At 32.2% G+C, this 19,851-nt stretch overlaps 2 protein-coding genes across 11 annotated transcripts in view; one reads left to right on the plus strand and one right to left on the minus strand.

Moving 5' to 3' along the window:
• The window catches only part of LOC148605668 (protein furry-like), a 90,340-nt gene extending 74,103 nt beyond the window's left edge, over positions 1-16,237 (minus strand). For 8 of the 10 annotated variants that reach the window (XM_088550463.1, XM_088550461.1, XM_088550462.1 and 5 more), the window contains exons 1-12: positions 16,079-16,211; positions 11,543-11,644; positions 10,675-10,868; positions 9,149-9,202; positions 8,377-8,504; positions 7,170-7,200; positions 6,508-6,558; positions 5,807-5,886; positions 4,384-4,467; positions 3,837-3,960; positions 2,704-2,841; positions 1,669-1,767 (exon numbers count right to left, since the gene is read on the minus strand). In XM_088550463.1, coding sequence (XP_088406589.1) covers positions 1,669-1,767; positions 2,704-2,841; positions 3,837-3,960; positions 4,384-4,467; positions 5,807-5,886; positions 6,508-6,558; positions 7,170-7,200; positions 8,377-8,504; positions 9,149-9,202; positions 10,675-10,868; positions 11,543-11,564 — 1,005 coding nt within the window. In that variant the 5' untranslated portion in view covers positions 11,565-11,644; positions 16,079-16,211. Of the gene's footprint in view, positions 1-1,668; positions 1,768-2,703; positions 2,842-3,836; positions 3,961-4,383; positions 4,468-5,806; positions 5,887-6,507; positions 6,559-7,169; positions 7,201-8,376; positions 8,505-9,148; positions 9,203-10,674; positions 10,869-11,542; positions 11,645-12,673; positions 12,709-16,078 lie in introns of all 10 variants that reach the window. The other 2 variants (XM_088550456.1, XM_088550455.1) reach the window with 2 other exon arrangements.
• Positions 16,238-18,653: 2,416 nt separating this feature from the next.
• Positions 18,654-19,271, plus strand: LOC148605669 (E3 ubiquitin-protein ligase TRIM33-like). The gene has a single exon (XM_088547608.1). The coding sequence runs from the start codon at positions 18,654-18,656 to the stop codon at positions 19,269-19,271; it is 618 nt and encodes a 205-aa protein (XP_088403734.1).
• The last annotated feature ends 580 nt before the right edge of the window (positions 19,272-19,851 follow it).

The following is a 19,851-nucleotide window of genomic DNA, read 5'->3' on the forward strand; positions in this document are numbered from 1 at the left end:
AACTAACAATATTTTCCCTGGTCATTTATGAAAGCTGAATTCAAGTTTCAAATTACATAAATGTGCATACCCATTGCAGATAGTTTTTTGTTTTGTTCATGTAGATCATGAGGCATTACCATAGTCTAAAACTCTGGACCTTACACAATTGTTGATTTTAAATAGAATATGTCATTTAGATAAAAGTCAATCATGCATGCACCCATTACACTTAAAGTCCCTGTTTTTGGGCATCATTCTATAATATATAAATCATATATAATTAAAATATATAAATTTCTATAAAAATCAACATTTGCAATGACCAAATAGTGTTTAATATGAAGTTAAACATTCTCCTTAGATGATTCTAAAAGAATTTAATACACATTGCTATAAAAAGCAGAACTATGAACATATGATCCAAAAAAGACCCTTTCAAGGTGGAGAAACTGTGGAAGTATTTAATTTGCGGATACCAATTTTAGGGGATTCTTAAATTCATGGTTTTGAGGTTTCCAGTATACACATCAATGGAAATCTCCTTTTCATTGGGATCCTAATTTCGCTTATCCATGAAAAACCATGAAAATTGATACCGCACAAACAATAGTACTTTCACAGTAACTGGCAGGAAAAATGTATACTAGAAATGTATTCTAGCTTTGAAAATAACAGTGGAGAAGGTTTGCTGACCCCAAACTTTGTATAAGAATCTAACAGAATTTCAGATAAAAATAATTGTTCTTACACATAACTATAAAAAACTTAAGACCCAATTTTTCAAATCGTCAAACAATATAAAAAAATCACCATACCTATATGTACCTGTATAAAGTCTATATTTAATGAAATCATGAAATGAGATTATTCAGGGTGCAGTTCATGAACTCAGAACATTTGGCTCTTTTCTGGTGAAACAAGCCCATATAATATGAGAAAAATACTTCTCTATGAGTTCCAACAAATTCAATCATCTCTCAACTAGTAGTGTAAATACTGATAATTTAATGTGCAAGTGTTTTGATCTTGACAAATGATTTGATTGAATCTATGGTAATGTGATCAGAATAAATTGCTATGCTTTAAGACATCACAAATCAGTTTGAAAGAATTTGAACTTCAATTGTAAATTACGATGTTTTAAGAAATAAGAAAAAGAGTGTCTTATGTACAATTCTAATGGATGAACAGAATTCTCCAATCTTGACAGTTCAATGATGACATTTTAAGGAGGTAGACCTAAGGTAAGGGATACTACTCTTACAAATCATTGGAATGTTTGTGTTCAGTATTTTACATCAATCTTATTGAAGCATCAAAGTGATTTGGATTGATTTCATTCTGCTTCAAATGAAAGCTTGACAGGCTTTGGTGAAATTGAATATGATACAAACATATCAATGATTTCAAGACTTATGACCCTTACCCTAGGGTCATCCTCCTTAAGACTGTGCTTCAGCTTGTGCTAAAATCACTGTTATTTATCTATCTTGATTGCAGAAATTGATATTCCGTTTGATTCGATGTGAGAACCTAAATACAGAAAACCATTTATAACATCTTGATTTTTAAAATAAAATATGAGATAAGAAAAAGAAATGTCACCTCTTTTAGGTAGCTAAAACAGAGAGAATTACTATATCAACTCTATACAGAAGATTGACAAAAATTATTATGATCACTTACAAAGTTGTGTTTTTTCTTCATTGTCATGTCAACAGTTTGGGTATACAGAGAATCTACAAGGTTCTTTAAAACTGGAACATTCACCTCATTCTTAGCAGCCTGCAAACAAAAGTATTTTATCATATTCACTTCCATGGGAAACTTTAGCCATCTGAGTTCAGTATTCCTTTCAACAAAGCAACGTAACTGTAAACTTAGATGTTAGTTATGACATCAAAATAGATCAAAGTACTGTGACATCATAATTTACAACTTATTTTACTCTAACAATTTTTTGTGAATAGGGCTGCAGGATCCTAAAAAAAAACAAAAAAAAAACAGAAGTTACTGTACATGTATATTTGACATGAAATGAAAATTTTCAATAATGTCAATATTACGGAGATCCTGATAAGTTATGCAAAAATCGACACTGCTAGTTCTATTTATTGTTATATCATATATGTGATATTCCTTGAAACTCAGATTGGGAGATTTTTCAGTTTTTTTTGTTAGGAGTTAAGACCTTTGAACGGCAGCATGGGTAGGTTATAAATTAACAAGATGTTGCATACCTCATTCTATATACAATACAATAGTTTCAGAATACACATAATAAGGATAATGATAATTTCAAGAAACATATGTAAAATTAACAAAATGGAGTAATATAACACAAGATTAATTAGACAAACTGTAAGCAAGGCCCACTTGGTGATACTATCTGATTCCCTTCGAAAATACCATACAGGATACCTCATCAATTTAAGCATTCAGATGGGAAAACAAAACGGGAGGTGCAAAATAGCATCATGTAATAAAGAATCTGAAAGTTTCATCAAATTCTATTTTGTTGCGGAGTTGCGGATTAGAATAAGGGATGAAAGGAGAAATGAATAAAAGGACTAACTAATTGGATGGACACCATGATCACTATATACCTCATGCTTTTTAAGTGTAAGGAAGGGGGGGGTATAAAATATACAGACATAGGATTACAGATTCTACTGTAGAGATTCCAATGTATAAGAGTTTTTACTGTATTTTTATACTCACAGCTGCTACTGGTAGGAGGATATCAACAAACAACTGGGCTAAAGCATGTTTAATATCTCTGTCCTTGACCTCCAAGAAGTAATGAGCAAGTTCATGTAAGAAAGAAACGCAGGCTTCGAAATCTTCAATGGGGTGCATCTACAAAGTCACATAAAATATTAGTCACATGTAACTGCTACAGCATCAAGAACACATCAAACTTATCTTCAAAATCACAAAACAATGATTGGCATAGATAAAATTCTGCAGTCAATTTCACAAAAAGTCTTAAGTGAAAATTTAATCTAAAGTTATGACATTACAATGCTATTTTCTGTCATGACATCATAACTTACTTCTATCTTTACATTTCGAAGTTTTTGTGAAATCAACCATTGACTACATTTTGTTGCTGTTATTATAACTATTTTGCCATAACTCAACTGACAAAAAAAAAAGAATAATGAATAAGTGAACAATAGCAAAGTTTAACTGATGTGGAGACTTCAAAAGACTTTGATTGGAATTACCATCGAATTTAAGAATATTCTAAGTGTTCTTTTAAGTATTGTGATGCCCTATCTAGTTCTTTGTTCCAAACAAAATAACAGAAGTCACCCATAGAAAAGTTTGAGAAATCCAAGCATACTGTTCACATATTATTTTTTGCAGTGTATTAATCTTTGCTGTTTACGTGGTGGAAAGAAAAAGTGCCAAAATTGGTAACTGCAAAATAAGTTTTAACACTATATAATGCATATCATTTCTTGACATTTCCAAAAATATATGCAGGGTTATATCACCACTAGACAAAATATACAAGAATTATCGACCCTGAAAATTAAAAAGTTTACAGTATCTTCCACAATTATAATGGAGAATATATTGGTATTTAAAAGCATGCTTGAGAAATTCAGGGTCTAGTTTCATAAAACATCTCAAATTGAGATTTTCCTCCAAGCCTTCCTCAACTAAAATTTCGACTAATCAGATCCCTTTAAAGTTGAAGATTTAATGAAAAACAAAAAAATAAAAATAAAAACTTGAGGAAATTCTCAACATGAGATTTATTTATGAAACCCAGGCCAGGTGTTCAAGCCATCTGAGTTCAAGTGAGTGAATTAAGTCTGAATATTTTTATTTTAAGACCTCACCTTAACCTTGAAATACTTGAGTCCAGTCAGTAGACTTATTATACTTTGAGCTGTGTAGGGAGTTTGGTCTCGAATCTTCAACTCTCGTAATTCTAAATTGAAATGTTTCTTTACTGCTTGGAACCTATAGATCAAGAAAAAAAATAAAATATAAAAATAAAAGAATAGTGCTCCATGTATTCCACAGACCTTGCCATCGTAATTCTAAATTGAAATGTTTCTTTACTGCTTGGAACCTACAGATCAAGAAAAAAAATAAAATATAAAAATAAAAGAATAGTGCTCCATGCATTCCACAGACCTTGCCAATCAATTTTGAATTATAATAAAAGAACATGAGAACAAGTATAAAATAAAAAAAAATAAATCAGTTTTAAGGTGAACAGGTGATAAGTCATATCTGAAATTCAGCATGATTTACACCATTGGAAACACAACAATCATATTCACAGAAAACCAGAATACAGTTTATTACAACGAAATGTAGTACCTGTAGTTGCAGTATATATAGACAAATCACAATTTATTCCTATAATTATCCCAATACCTGGACAATGTCAGAACTCCAATCACTTCGGCATACAGGTCACTTATAATGCTGATGTTTCCAGAATTAGGGTTTGTCTGAATACTACAAAAACAAAACAAATAGTATAGAACAAATAAGTCTGAGAATACTGTTTTCAGTAATTTCTATTTATGTTAGTTAGAAGAAATTTGGATTGGTAATTTTAATTACAGATTCTAGTTAAAGGAAATGTTACATATTTTGTTTGCAATTAGAACTTGTGGTTTGACTAAACAAGGTAAGTAGAACTTGTTTTTTTGAATAACCAGGTCAAGGGAAGTAGAATTTGTGGTTTGACAAAACAAGGTAAGTACAACTTGTTGTTTGAATAACCAAGTCAAGGGAAGTAGAATTTGTGGTTTGACAAAACAAGAAAAGTAGAACTTGTGGTTTGACCATACCAAGGCAGTAAAATTTGAGGTTTGACAAAACTTGTGGTTTGTTTAAACCAGGGAAGTAGTATTTTTGGTTGGACTAAACAAAGACAGCAACAAAAACAGTTCTCTACAAAAATACTTCCTCTGCATCTGTCAAAACAGGAACTTATTCTCCAAAAGCCAATATACAAGTATATGTACATGAAGAACAGCTTTCAACTGAGTTATCGAATTTAGAAATGTGCTATATAAATATATTGGTAAAAGCCAAATGGGCATTATGCTATAATGTACAAAAAAATCTTTATGCTTCATTATATAGACAAAATTTTTATGCCACAACTTATATGAAAAGCTTTATGCTATAACAACTCAGGAAAATTTTAGTATAATTTTAGAGAAATGTTATGCCTGTTAATACAACTACATCAATGTTATCATAATTATACATGAATAATTACAATATATTGTAAACCAAATTGTTTTTGCTAATTCTCTATTAAGCAAAAGTAAATAATGAAAATATATGGTTGCCAATTATTATGAATTAGATGCAAAAATAAAAAGCAGCAAATTTGATTTGATGAAAAAAAAATATATATATATGTATCTGTGATAATTATTTAGTTAAATGTAACTCTTCTCATTTTTCTTTTGGTTAATCTAAGTTTTCCTCATTATATGATGGTCATGCGGGCTAATAAGAGCTTTCCTTTAAAGCTTTGGTCAAGTAAAAAGTATTGGCAACTTTTTTCTTTTACATTTTTCATACTGCCTGATTTTTTTCAATTTCAGGCAACTGCCATTATAGGCAATTTCCAATAAAAACATACATCAAATCAACTGTCACAAATAAACAGAATAATGCCATGTTTGAATATCTCAACAGAACTTTGCATCTTGCTCTATGGAGCTTACTATTTTCTATCTCGACTTCAAAACAGTAATTCTGTATTTATGCCCACAGATACAATAACAGAACAGAAGTTTAAAGGATTACAGACATTATTCTGTTTGAAGCTTACTTGTCTCTGTATTTGAAATGTTTGAAAGCCTGTGCTATGACATGTTGTACAAGATCATCATGACCTGGGTGGAAATTCAACTGAAAAAGACAACAGATTCATAAAACAGGAATATACACTAAAAGAACTAGCATAAAACCCTGTATGGTTGGTGCAAATATATAGTCCATGATACACAATTTTCTAGTTGGTATGGCAGTCATAATGGAAGTTTGATCTTTAAGCATACATATATCTATCAAACAAGTACATACATCTCCACTACAGTTATAAGGTGTTATTCAAATGTTGATTACTCAATAAAAAATACAAAATTGACCTTACCATATTTTTCCAAAAAGCTATGTCTATATTAAATGATTTTTTTATATGTAACGGCACAATACAAACCTGATTTTAGGAGGTCAACAAACAAAGGGGGAAATTGGCAAAATCAGAAGTAAATATACAGTAAAAAAAGGAATCGTAACAGTACAGTGCATATTTGAAATAGCAGAATTCCGCTAAAAAAAACAGACAAAAATCGCCCCTGACATTAAAATTACTAACAATTTAGTGAAAACAACATACTGTTGTTACAATATTGATTTTTATATTCATACAGATTGGCTTTCTCAGCTGTGAAATGATTTTTTAAAAGGTAAAATATACTTCGTTCCAGCCTTGAGAGACTTTGGTTAATACATGTTTCACTTTCTTACCTTAGCTAATACTTCAATCAGAACCAAACAGTAAACAAACTCTACAGCAAGCTTTCAAAAGGAAAAAAAATAATACATGTACAATAATTTCTAGAAACCGATTCTTTTTAACAGGTATTTTTCTGCTAATTTGATAAAAATGTTAAACAGTTTAACTGTGAAAAATGACTAATTGTTAAACCTTTGATGTTGTACTACTTAAAAAAAAAACTACAGGTTGTTACGAAAGGAAATGTTACCAAATGTCAGTAGTGTTGGGTACTTCACACCAAGCATCTCATGCAAGGCTAACAGTGTTCTAGGATTTTTTGGCCAACTTGACTTACCACGGGAAAGTGGCCTCCTAAAAATGACTTACCCGGACTTTAAATGAACTTACCCATATTGAAAGTAACATTTCAAAGACAAAATATGTGTCATATGATTTGGTAACAAGTGCAATCATTTCTAAGAAGCAGATAATATGATGTATTTTTAGCCTAACACTAGATGTTCAATCAAAAACGAATAGGTATTACGGAAGTGAATTCAAAATGAAAGTAGCCTTTAAATGTATTTATAATTAAAATATGCAATTCAAAAAACAAAAAAATATGGCGAGAAAACTTTCTGGTTAACCAAAGATATGAATTAAAACAGTTTCTAAATAATCTGTAACTTACATCTCTTCTTTCAACCAAAAAGTCTTTACTTCTGAAAAAGAACAGACATTACGGAAGTAGATCTAGGGTAAGATACATAACTCTTAAAATCAGTGGTATGTTTGTATCATATTCAATTTCTTGTACATGTAGCAACGTAACACAGTTCCAGAATAATATGCATAAAATAGATATGATACTATGATTTAGTTATGTTAATGTAACTGAATACCAAATATGGCTGACATACACTATGCACAAGTGGTTCATATTAAACTGATGTAATTAGAAAACTTAACATTAAAATCTTAACATGGACACCAACAGTGCTATAAAAGAAACACATTAGTCTTGCTTTCTACATCTGTTAGATGAGGCAAAAAACTTTAAAAAAAACATCTAAAGTCCCCAGATAAACAATAAATGGTATATTTGGTTTATAACCAATAATTTTGGTAGAAAAAATTCCTTCATTGGGAGCTAAATCAAGTAAAAATGCATTATATGTCTTAACCTAATACTGCATTAACAGGGAACCTGAATAAACCAGACATTTTTTTAAGTTTAAATACATTTTGCACCTCTGTATACCAATCCCTTATCTTAACAAGAATAAATCTTCAGTCCCAAGAATTCTTGGTATTATAAATTCCACTGTTTAATAAAGTAGACTGAAATACATGATTACTGTTTTGGGAGACGCTTTACAAGTTTTACAAGTTAATATTGTATTTCAACTAATATCCAGGAACACAGGAGAATAAATGATTAAGACAGATTTATGGTTAATTCCGGGTTAAGTAAGAGTGTATTCAGGGTTTAGTATTACCATATTCAAGAGTATATACAATATTATACAATGGATCAGTATGACTGTATTCAGGGTTCCAGTAAGACCCCATTCAGTGTTCCCTAAGACTGTAAGGCCATATTTAGGGTTTTGGTAAGACTGCATTCAGGGTTTTGGTAAAACCATATTCAGGATTCGGTAAGACTGTACTCAAGGTTTGGTAAGACCTTATTCAGGTTTTCTGTAAGACAGTATTCCTGGTTTCATAAAACAATATTCCGGGTCTGGTTAGACTTTACATTTTGTGTATTTAGTGTAAGACCGTATAAATGAAATTTCAATCCTGTTACTCATTGTTTTCATTTTTTAAAGTCTACTAAAAACCCATAATGTGAACTGCGATTAATCAAATTTCCAGTGTCTGTTTGTCTGTCTTACCCTTTACTTCTATGCCTTTGTCGGACTCCCCCCTCATCTTGAAGCATCTGCTTATCAAACCAGGCAAACAAATTCCTCAGCAGAGATGGTAGAGTCTGCTCAGCTACACTGCCTAAGGCATTCAGTAACTGATAAATATAAAACTCAAATTATGTTATCTGCTCAGCTACAGTTCCTAAGGCATTCAGGAACCGATACTTAGTGAGCACAAAGTAAGCTCAACAGCAATGTGTGTGTTTGTGAAAATAGTATTTTTGAGATGGTCCCCAGTGATGGCTATCAACCTAACCAGAATACATTCGATAGTTAGCAATAACAGCCTTAAAATGAAAGTTCCGCAGCAAGAAATTCAATAATGTAAACTCACCAGGGTCAATAAACAAAAATAGATCAGAAATATTTTAATCATTGAAAATATACAGTCATTTACAATGCATTCCTTTTTCCTACTTCATGAAATATTCATGGAAAAGTTCAGATAAGGTTGCATGCACTGACAAGTGTACTTATGCGTCTCTTCCCTGTTCCACTTTCTGTTTAAGAACTTAACCTGCCTTGGAACAAATATAGCCCTGACTGAATTTTTCAAATCAAAGCATAACTAGGGAAAGCAATTACATTTGAAATTTTTTTCTATAGGAAATGTACATGCCTACATCATGTAATTTGACCTAGTCCAGTACTATTTCCTGTTTCATTCTTTTCTTCAAACTTCTGATTATTTCCCAATATTCATTAATTGAGGTTATGGAAATATAATATGAAGAGATACCTGATCAAAATGAGGATCTTCTCCCCTTTGCAGTGACTTTGTTAAAGACTTCTCCTAAAATAAAAATGAAGAGAATGTGTAACTACATTTAGCAATTGTTTGTACTTTAAGCAGGTCAAGACACATTACAATGTATATAGACCTTATAACTTGATATAGATTAAGGAGGAAGTCTGAGGTCAATATCACTTTACAGTCCTATTAAGAACACAGACCAAGTAAAAAGTCTATTATAACTGTTAAACTGCACATGAAAGAATACAATGTATCTTTCAACATGCTCTATAAATCTGCAATTAGGGCTGTAACAATACACCTATCTCATGATAGGATACGTATCGTGATACAAGGGTGACGATACGATACATGTATCAAATTGTACCTTGACCCAAAGTATGGTGATACATCGATATTGTGATGAATCATTTCATCCTATCTCCAGTATTCTTCATTGGAATGACGTAAATTACAGAAAATTTAAAATGCAATGCTTCTTATCATATTGATACCATCTTATCATCTAATTAAATATTATAGTGTTTACTGCATTTTTGGCAATTTGCAATTAACCTCAAAACATAAAGGGCAATTACCATAAAAATCAATAACAACCTTCCTATCATGGTTTGGGACATTAACAGTAAAATTTAGTAAAGATCAACCAAATGGTATTCACATTATAGCATGACAATCATGTACACTATCAATGGATGACGGCATGGACAACAACATTGCCGTAACTTTTACAGTCCCGTAAAAAAAAAGTTTAACATCTATTTAGGGACAATTGATAAAAAGGAGAAAAGGAAAGGGTTGCCACCTAGCTACATGTAAAATGGTTTGTGGAAAACATTATATTACCCGATATACATACATGTATGTTCAGTAGATGACCAGTAATGAATCATCTCCTTTAAGACATCCAAAAATGTGCAGGCTGGACTCTATTTGTTGCATATGTTTAAAAAGTAGTTGAGAAATTAAGTTGCTTTTAAGACTATAGACTATAGACAGTCTTCGCTATTTTTTCTACTAAAAGTTTACAAATTTAATAAATCTTAATTGAATATATGTATTTTCTTTCAGCTTGAACCAGACAGGTATTTGAAGCATGAAAATTGGCCTCTAGCCTGTACCTAGTGAATACACTGCATAGATATCTAGCTCCTCATAATAATAATTAAGAAGTTGGATTTTTGAACTGGTTTAATGCCATTATCTGAAGACTTTCAGCACCGCTTTAATCAGACAAAGAAATCTTACTATATCTCCGAAATTTTTGGGCGCTTCTAATTGTTACTTCATTTGAGATGTTTTGTGAATTGAGAAAATCACAGCTTGCCAAATTTAAGTGTAGATATTATATATACATATTATTTAATTCCATTAAATCTGCATATGTGTAAAATAATGACCATGAAAATTTAATACCCCTTTTCAAAGAGCAAATCATGAAATTTGACACCCCCGAAAATTACTGCTGTACAACAGGAAAAAAATTCACCTCTTTTTATTTTTATACATACCAAAGCTTCCCCAAGAACTTGTTCTATTTTCTTTTCTGCCAAACCACAAAATTCTAAAAATAATGTCCCCAAGATGTATTCTCCTGGTTTCTTGCCAAAATCCTCATTTCTGTTGCCATGACCCACATTTTCATGTCTCCATGGAAACCTAATTACAGCAGTGTCAATATCTTTCTCCATGGCTTCAAAACTACCTGTAAATTTAAATAAGGAAATCACCATAAGAAATGTCACAATATGTTGCTTTTGACCAATCAGATTTGTTGCAATGCAACAAAATCACACAAAAACAAACAGCAATGGTAAAATTTTGATATCACACATTGCATATCACAATAATTTCATTTCATTTATAACAACTTTTCTCAATGGTCAGTTCTCTTAGAACAAACCATGTTATTTTGTATAACCCGACTTGGTACTATAATGCTGTTTACATCAATTGGTCCACACTCTTCAATTCAAATAATCCCAGAAAAAATACTGGTGATGTTTTAATTAGAGTTCATAATATCACTAGAAATCAAATTATAAGGAATGTATCAAATTTTCGAACAGATTATACTCCATAACCTGGTTTGGGCAACTAAATCAGATATCTTCTGAAGGAACCATGGAACAAAGCCTGCTTTAAACTAGAATCATACTTAAAAAATAGATCATGATGCTGAGGCTCATATTGGGTATCATTTCAAAATGCTTCACAAATTCATACTGACTGTGGAAACCAGAAGCGTAATTTGACATGTCGATTTTAGCATATATAATTAGGTCTGATTTTTAAATATTATATTATAATATATAATGTAGACAAGAGGAGACACCTAAGAAAATAAATGAATTAAAATCTTTTAAGTATTACACATACCTTTCTCCTCTTTCAAGGCCATGTCTTCATCACACTATTTCTAAATAACCTACATATTGGACACACATATGTTCCATGTATCACATTGCTGTAAACGTTGGCCTAAAATACCAGTAGAACAAATAAAAGCACATTCTTCAATTATATAAAATGTGTTTCATAGTGTTCTCAATCAGCCATTAGGACTTTGTTTTGCCTTGGTATGATCCTTACTCTTTGGCACTATGCTATAATTTTGGAGAATAGCCTCTAATAAAAAGAGCTGTATGCTAGCATGCACTATAATTTTTCATATTTATGGGTAAGTATAAATACATTGATATGTACAGGGCTCAAGCTACTTGAGAAAAACAGGGAGAAGTGACTTCTCTTTAAGAGAGAGACACTAGGGAGAAGTGGGAATGAACAGGGAGAAGTGGATGAATATGCTCATCATTTACTAATGCTTTTTTAAAATATGTTACTTAAATGTACACAGTATAAGTAAGCATAATGTATAAACATTTAGGCAGTCCAATCTTAAGCAGAGTTGTAAATTTACACATACATTTGTACAGTACAGTTAATTAATCAACCACGTGGCCTATAGGGTATGTAAGTCTAGTCATGTGACCACATGACTTCATGAAAATGGGTCTTTGTCTACCATTCAAAAGCATGGAGATTTGTCATTTAGAGAGTGTTAAATTCAGTGTTGAGGGCAAAACATCTTTCTGCATAAAAATACCGATAATAAATAAAAAATATCTATTTCTACATGATAAATATTTAAGAAAACACATCAAATTGAAGATTTTACATTGCTGTACAGTGTTTCGAGTACCCGGAAGTAAACAATAAAATGTAGATCGATCTCGTAAATTCCGGTAAAGAAAATGAAACTAGAATAAGACTTACATACCCTATTTCATTGGAAAAAACTCCATATTTTCGATTTTTCAGTGTGTTGTGTTCTTAAAATTCTTTTCCATATGTCATTAGGTTGTCTTAAGTGAACAGTCAAGGAAAAAAGAAATTATTGATGTAAAAAAAAAAACAGACAGTTACATGCAAGATCATGCTACAAGTAGGTATATCCTCAATCTTTGACCTACATGCAGTTGACATCAGACAGCAACTAAAATCACTTACATTATGGACATGTACGCCCAATGTACATACCACAACTGAAATCACAATTTTCAGTGGAAGTGTGAGTTTGGTTTTTTACTTTGTTTTACACATTATTAACCAACTACCCAAAATATGTTAAAATATGTCAAAAACTGACCAATTGATATGAACTCAAACCGGGCATCTATACAGGGTTGATATGAAAAAAGAAGGCCAATATGGATCAAACCAGGGCCAAAATGACATCATAACTTCCGGTCGTTTGACACCGCCATTCTGAGTTAGAATTGGATTTAATGAACTGTGATCACCAGGACTAAAAGCTGCAGAAAAATAAAAAAATCTTCCATTTTTGTACAAAAAGGATATTTCAGACTGAATAATGCAAATAAACCTACATGTTCTTGGTAAAACACGAAAACAATTGTTCTACAAATCGTATAGTTAAGTTAGTTAATAAAATTGTAATTAATTATATATTGGCCGTGTTATAGGTTTCGGTCAATCATATTGGCCTCGACATCCGTATAGGCCCTCGGCGATGCCTCGGGATCAAGAAGACCGCCTTGACCAATATGACAGACCTCAAACCTATAACAGGGCCAATATGAAATTACATATTTATTAACATATAGTATTGACTAACATTCGAATACTAGCCTAAATATGATCAAAATGCCAATACAATACAAAATACAAAAGTGTGTCGATAAAGAATTATGTCATCTAATAAGGCTTTTACCTATATAACTGAACTTACAACATAAAATATCATTAACCTTAAAATGAATCACTCAGCCTACTTGAACTCTGGATACTACTGTAATTAAGTTGCACTCCAGGTAAGAATCATGCAAAATGTGATACACGGTTTGAAAGCCTACATATTTTTTTTTTTTATATTTTTTAAAATGCTTAAGTAAACAGAAAATAACAAAAGGATTTTCATAGAACCCATGTTCATAAGATATAAATTGTATAGAATTCAACATTAAGGGAGATAACTCCGTAAATGACACTGAAACACAATAGAAACTAATGAATTTTCAATGCGATTTATATCCCAGACAGACTGGAAAGATTGATTATACATTTCATCATTCTTACAAAGACTGATACTTAATTTCAATAAAATAGTGATAATACATGGTGCAACATGGAGAGATAACCACAGATGTTGAACAGTTGGTCATACAAAAATTAGAATGACTGATCACCAAGATAGTGGTACACCTCTTTAGAGTGGTAGCCAATAATATTATCATTTCTTAAGATTTTTTACAAATTCTTTTGGGAAGTTGTTTGGCATAACCTACAATTAAAAAAAATAATTTGGGAATATCTCTTCCAATAAAAAAATAAATTGTGGGTTACCACTGTCAAAGTGGTGCACTGCTATGTCAATGATCAGTCATGGTATGTCTCTTTCTGTACTGTACCACAAAACAGTTCTTTGATATGTGTGTTTGTTTTCCATGTCTGCAAACCTGCCAACTTTTGAAAATCCCCATGGGGGTTTTTATGCAGGATAACATGTAAACCAATATTTTCGGAACATATTTTGCAAACTGCATGGGTTTTACTGTAGTAATGTATTAATGAGACAATCACTATAGCATTAAAGGGTCTTTTTTCAAATGAACATGTGCATGCACTGTAACTGTAACTGATTGAAGTTTGTAAGCCCCCCTTTTTTGGGTTGGACTCCTCCAAACCTGATTAAAATTCTTAAGTTTTATCAATTAAAATTTTAAAAAAAATGAGAAATTTTTATTGACATTCAAATTCATTTCTTATCTTTGAAAAAAAACATTGAGCTCTTAGTTGAAGTGTTAAAGTTTTGAACTTGAAGTGACGGTACAGCTAATTTTTTGGCCAAGATAAGCCTAGCTTGGATTGTGGGACAGTATGATGTTGAACAGTTTCTCCAGAGGTAGAAGGGAACTTGGGCAACTCTTAATTTTCATTAAATGCAAACCTTGAGGTACAGTATACGAGGAAATGAAACAAATAATCAAGAATGTTGCAACTGAATTTCCAAAATCATCACTATTTAAAAGGAATAGTATTTCTTTTAACTATTGAAAACAAAAGTTTTGGGAAAAATACTGCACTGTTGAAATTACAGAAAATGTGAAGACTGTAGGGGAGGTTACAACTCATTTTGTATTTTAAAATTTGTTCACATATGTGGTTCTACAAATTTGAGACCTGTTAAAATGACAGTATTGTCAAATTATTTGTGGAGTAGAAATCAAAATTTGGAAAATGATTGGAAGATCATAAAATATTGGTAGATCCAATCAGGATTCATTTTCTAATTGTCAAACCCTGATCAGCTGACTACTCCTCTAAAATTATTTACCTGTCACAAAACTTACCCTTACCTGTTTAGACAGCAATTAACACCTTTTGTCACATTTATGACTCTTCTAATTAAAGAAATTAGATTGAGACACAAATTTAAGGGTTTGATTTGCGAGTTTTTAGGTATATTTGACAACATCAGGTTTCAGGTCAAATTTGACCTGTACAATCGTGTTAGCGGGACAAATGGTCAAAATTGTGAAAATATGATTAAATCGTGTATGTTGGCAGTTATGTGTCTGGTCTGGTTTTGTCCCTGGATTACATGTACATTCTTTTAATTTTCGCTAAAATCTTGGTTCCCTTGATTACTCTTTGTGAGTGTAATTGATTGGGAAAATTTTTTTCCGGCACATACCTTTTTGATGAGAAATTAGTGAATGTTAAAGATGTGCATCAGTAAATAAATTTAATCGAATGAAAAAACAGATGTTCTACAAAAAAAAATGGAACTTCAGAAAAAATGCCAATTTATTCTACGTATATTTTGTACCCCATTTCTTCCCGAGATGAGATAACAATTAACTACAGTGATTCTTTGAGACATCATTATACATTGACCATAATTTTCACAGACCTATTTTCCCCCCCCCGTCAGGATCCATAGAAGCTTCAGAAATATTAAAAATGCATGCTTTACAAAACGTTTAAATAATGCATGTTATTTTTCAAAAAAGCTACTTCAGGTTGGAAGGATATTGAGAAAACCCTGCAACCAAAACTGTACACAGTACAGTTATTCTGGTAATTTTACAAATATTTGGAATTTCCTGTGCCGTCTCCCAATTACACATGTGTTACTAATGTTGGACGAAAAATTCCTAAACAAACTTGGAAAAAAATGTCTCAAAACTCTACTAAATATAATCCCTTTTAGGATTCGGTGCTGGAGATATTTTTTTTGGTTTGACCACAACTGATGTTGGTGGTCAAAACAGAAAATAGTGGTCAAACCAAAAAAATATCTCCAGCGCCGAATCCCCTAAGGGATTATACTATATAATGCTTTTTTCAGAGACTTGTTCGTGCACAGGTTTTCTATAAAAGATTTTTTACCTCCTGTCCTCGGTCATAGTCAAAGCCTACTTCGTATAAAATATATATATATATATAATTTGTGAAAGAACTATACTGACACGTCGAAGAAATTCGTCAATCTTATAACTGGTAAAAATTATCAGAAAATGGAAACCGGAAATGTTATTTTAATAAAGGTACATAACTCTTCTTCGAACGAATAGCATATCACCATGTGATATGTTTTCTTGACAAAGCACTTAAACGGACACAAAAAAAGAACTGTTTTAAAATGTTTTCTTATACTTCTTTCTTTCTTTGTAAACTATAAAAAAACCTTGATTCAAGTAAGATGACTTACGAATAAGGGAGCAACCACGTGATATTTTCTAGTAGGATTGCTAGATCCCATATCTCTACGATAGGGCCTCTACTTTAACCCCGTGGTAACTTAATTCAGAGGAAGAGGCGTGCCAAATATTAGTCCGAATTTCCTCTGACCCTGCAACCATCCTCTTTTTTATTTGGATATTGATATGTCGGGTTGGGTTCAGAACGATGTGCCATACAAAAAGTTTTAGCGGTACCGCGGAGTATCGCCCTTCAATCGCTTGTAACGACTTTCAAGTTGAAATTGTGCATGTCACACCTACCTAGTTCGATTCCGGAATCATTTTCCCGTATGCTGATACCAAATTTGCTGGAAAAATTACATTTATTATTGAAGTTTCGATAATTTTCCACGAGAGACCCTGTTTTGTTGACATTTTGAGCCGTATTAGAGAGTAGGCGGGGCTTGTTAATTTTGGAACGGAAGGGTAGCGGGCACGTAATTTTTCAGCGAAATTTTGAAATATTCTGTTAGATTCCGGTTTTAAAAATCGTTTCTGCCCCGTTCCGTTCCAAAGGTAACAAGCTCGGCCTACTCTCTATTACGGTTAATGCCATACCAATTTTTTGGCGCTTCAATTTTGTTTCCATACTATGCATACTCCATATATATATACTTAATGTAAATGCTTGGTAAGACACGTTACTGAGATAGCAAGTATAATCGATCTCAAAGCAAGCATATGTGAGTATAATCGTCTAGCTCGATGACATCTTATTCCGCATTGTCAACTTTTCTATCATCTGTGGCTAAGTCCCTATATATTCGTATGAATTTCAAATCAAAACTAATACGTTATGCAAGACCTTGCCATAGCTACGCAGATTTGTTTTGTACAGTGCTAGATTTCTTACTATATAAGGCTTCTGGAAAAGCGTTGTGCTCATTACTACCATTTCATAGTTTTCCTCTTTTGTCTGCTATGGGAATGACGTTTTATGACCAACTTGACGGATGTTTTTAGAAAAGCAGAGGACGCTTACCCGCCGCTACCAATGCACCTGATCCATGCTCCAAATTTCTAGTGAAGGACAGGTTGCTCATCAACTTCTGTTTCTATGTGGGTGTAATTTTGGACCCAACAAAATGCATTAGCATGTGTTTTTTTCCTATTCACCAGCTATTTTGTGGTTTATTACTTCGATATTTTGATTACTCAGTGTGTTCTCTTACTTCACAATGAAATGCGTCAAGATATGCAAACTTCCTGTCACTTGTAAGAAAGTAAAAATGGTGAATAGAATTTAAATAGATGCAAATTAAAGTTTGACGCCAGGCATCTCGTCGCCGCAGATCACTTGTAGATATTTTGTTGAACCATGTCGAAGTCAAATTATGTCAATAATTAAATAATAGTCTTTGTAAGAATCATGCAAATTCTGTATTATGTGATACACCACCAAACAAGGCTACACATTTTTATCTTTGTTATTAATTTGCTTGATAGGTCTATATGATGACATGTATAATTATTCATTCCAATCTGTCTGCTCATAGGAGATAATTCACATTGAAAATCCGGCAGTTTCTTTAGTAATTAAGTGTCATTTACAGAGTTTTGAATTCTTCAGTGCATTCTATATACCTTTTATCTCCTATGAAAAGCCACGTGATTCTTACTGTTTACTTTGACATTTTAAACAAATATCAAAAAATAAAAATAAAAGAAGGCTTTCAAACCATGAATCACATTTTGCATGATTCTTATCTGCAGTGTTACTTAACAAATTATTTTACTTTAAACGATCAAAACTGTCATGCCATGAAAACTGTTTTATTTTGACTATCGTTTAGTTTGTCAAACGTCTTCATTCGTTGAGATTATTTATGTTGTTCCGGTTTGAAAATAAGTGCAGCCGATATTCCTACTTGTATCTTTTCCACCTCTGTTCACTGAATGACTTGTATTAAAAACTAAAAAGGAAAAAAACTAGTTCATAGCTACACACCAGTTTGTTTGTTTGCTTTTCGTACATTACAAGTTTGTATCTATCATATGGTGTCCGGATAAATTTCTGCAGCATTTATTCATTGTGCAAATGTGCTGAATTTCAATATATTTCCAATGTATATGTGGTTTCTGTTGTTACATCTTTCTTTCTTAAGCAACGAGCATCGTATATATGACTTTATTATTGATAACTTATATAAAGTATTACTGACGAATCAAGGTATTCAAATTTCCTTCTTCACAGAGATAGGCATACAATTCCAAAAATCCTAATGGCTCAATCAGCTTTACAAAACTGCGAAATTTGTGTTATTACCCCTGGATTGTACCACTGCCAGCAGTGTGACCAACTCTTTTGTCACAGTTGCAAGATTGAACACTTAAGATCAAACTTAGCAAAGAATCATATATTTCGGACTGACGAAGAAATAAGCAAGGAATCAAATTTGTACTGTAAACAACACGACGAACTTTTTATTTTCGAATGTCTGCAGTGTAACGCCGAAGGTTGCAAAATATGTGCCTTAGAATCACACAATGGTCACAAGATTTCTGAATTGTCTAAATATCATGCAAAATTATTAAATGTTGTAAATGAAAAAATAAAGCAAAAACTACAATCAATACAGTCAAATACAGAGAAATTAGAAAAAGAAACCTGTAGCTACCAACAAGGAGCCGCTACAGCTATTCGCTCAATAACTGACGAGGGAGATCGCTTGAAACAACTTATTGAGATAATGGTCGAGGATCTCATTGAAAGGATAAATAAATACGAATCAAGACAGATGAAGTTATTGAATAAGGTCATGGAGGACCGTAAAAGAGACGGGGGTAATTTAAAAAATATAATCAGCAAATGCAAACCTTTCAACAAACCTATCAGCTAGATGTTCACGATGAAACAAGAGAATGAATCAACTGAGTTCAGATGTTGAAAAAGTTACAGTATGTACAGATCCTACCGTCCATTGAAAAAGTGACGTACCGACCCCAACAAAGAGAGGCGTCATTTCTGATCTGTTTGGATCCTTTGATATAAGCTTGGTTCAAGTCATTGAAATGAAATTTTAGAATAAAAAGCCAGTGGGAAAACAAATGCGCTCTATGACCTATTGACAATATTCAGTTTTGTTTGATACCCTTTCTTCTGTACTTCACACAGGCTTTTTTATATTCAAACACAATTATATAGTATCTTAGCCTTCTAATGATCCCAAGTAATAAATATTCGAACTTTTCCAAGACCAATTAGGTGAAAAATTGCCACTCCTACCCATGAGAAGAATACCTTAACATGGAACAATATGTTAAGCGAAATAATGGTACCTCATACCCACTCAAATTTCCATAAAAAACCCACAATTCCTGTATTTTAGATTAGCATTTTCAAAGTGGCGTTGGATGCATATATGCCAGTCATTTATCGTAGCTGCTTCTTTGAAACCTTATCCTTTTATGTATAAAGAT

Source organism: Perna viridis, chromosome 10, assembly GCF_037379345.1.
Source record: "Perna viridis isolate PV_CMFRI_1.1 ecotype Kerala chromosome 10, ASM3737934v1, whole genome shotgun sequence".
Lineage (NCBI taxonomy): Eukaryota > Metazoa > Mollusca > Bivalvia > Mytilida > Mytilidae > Perna > Perna viridis.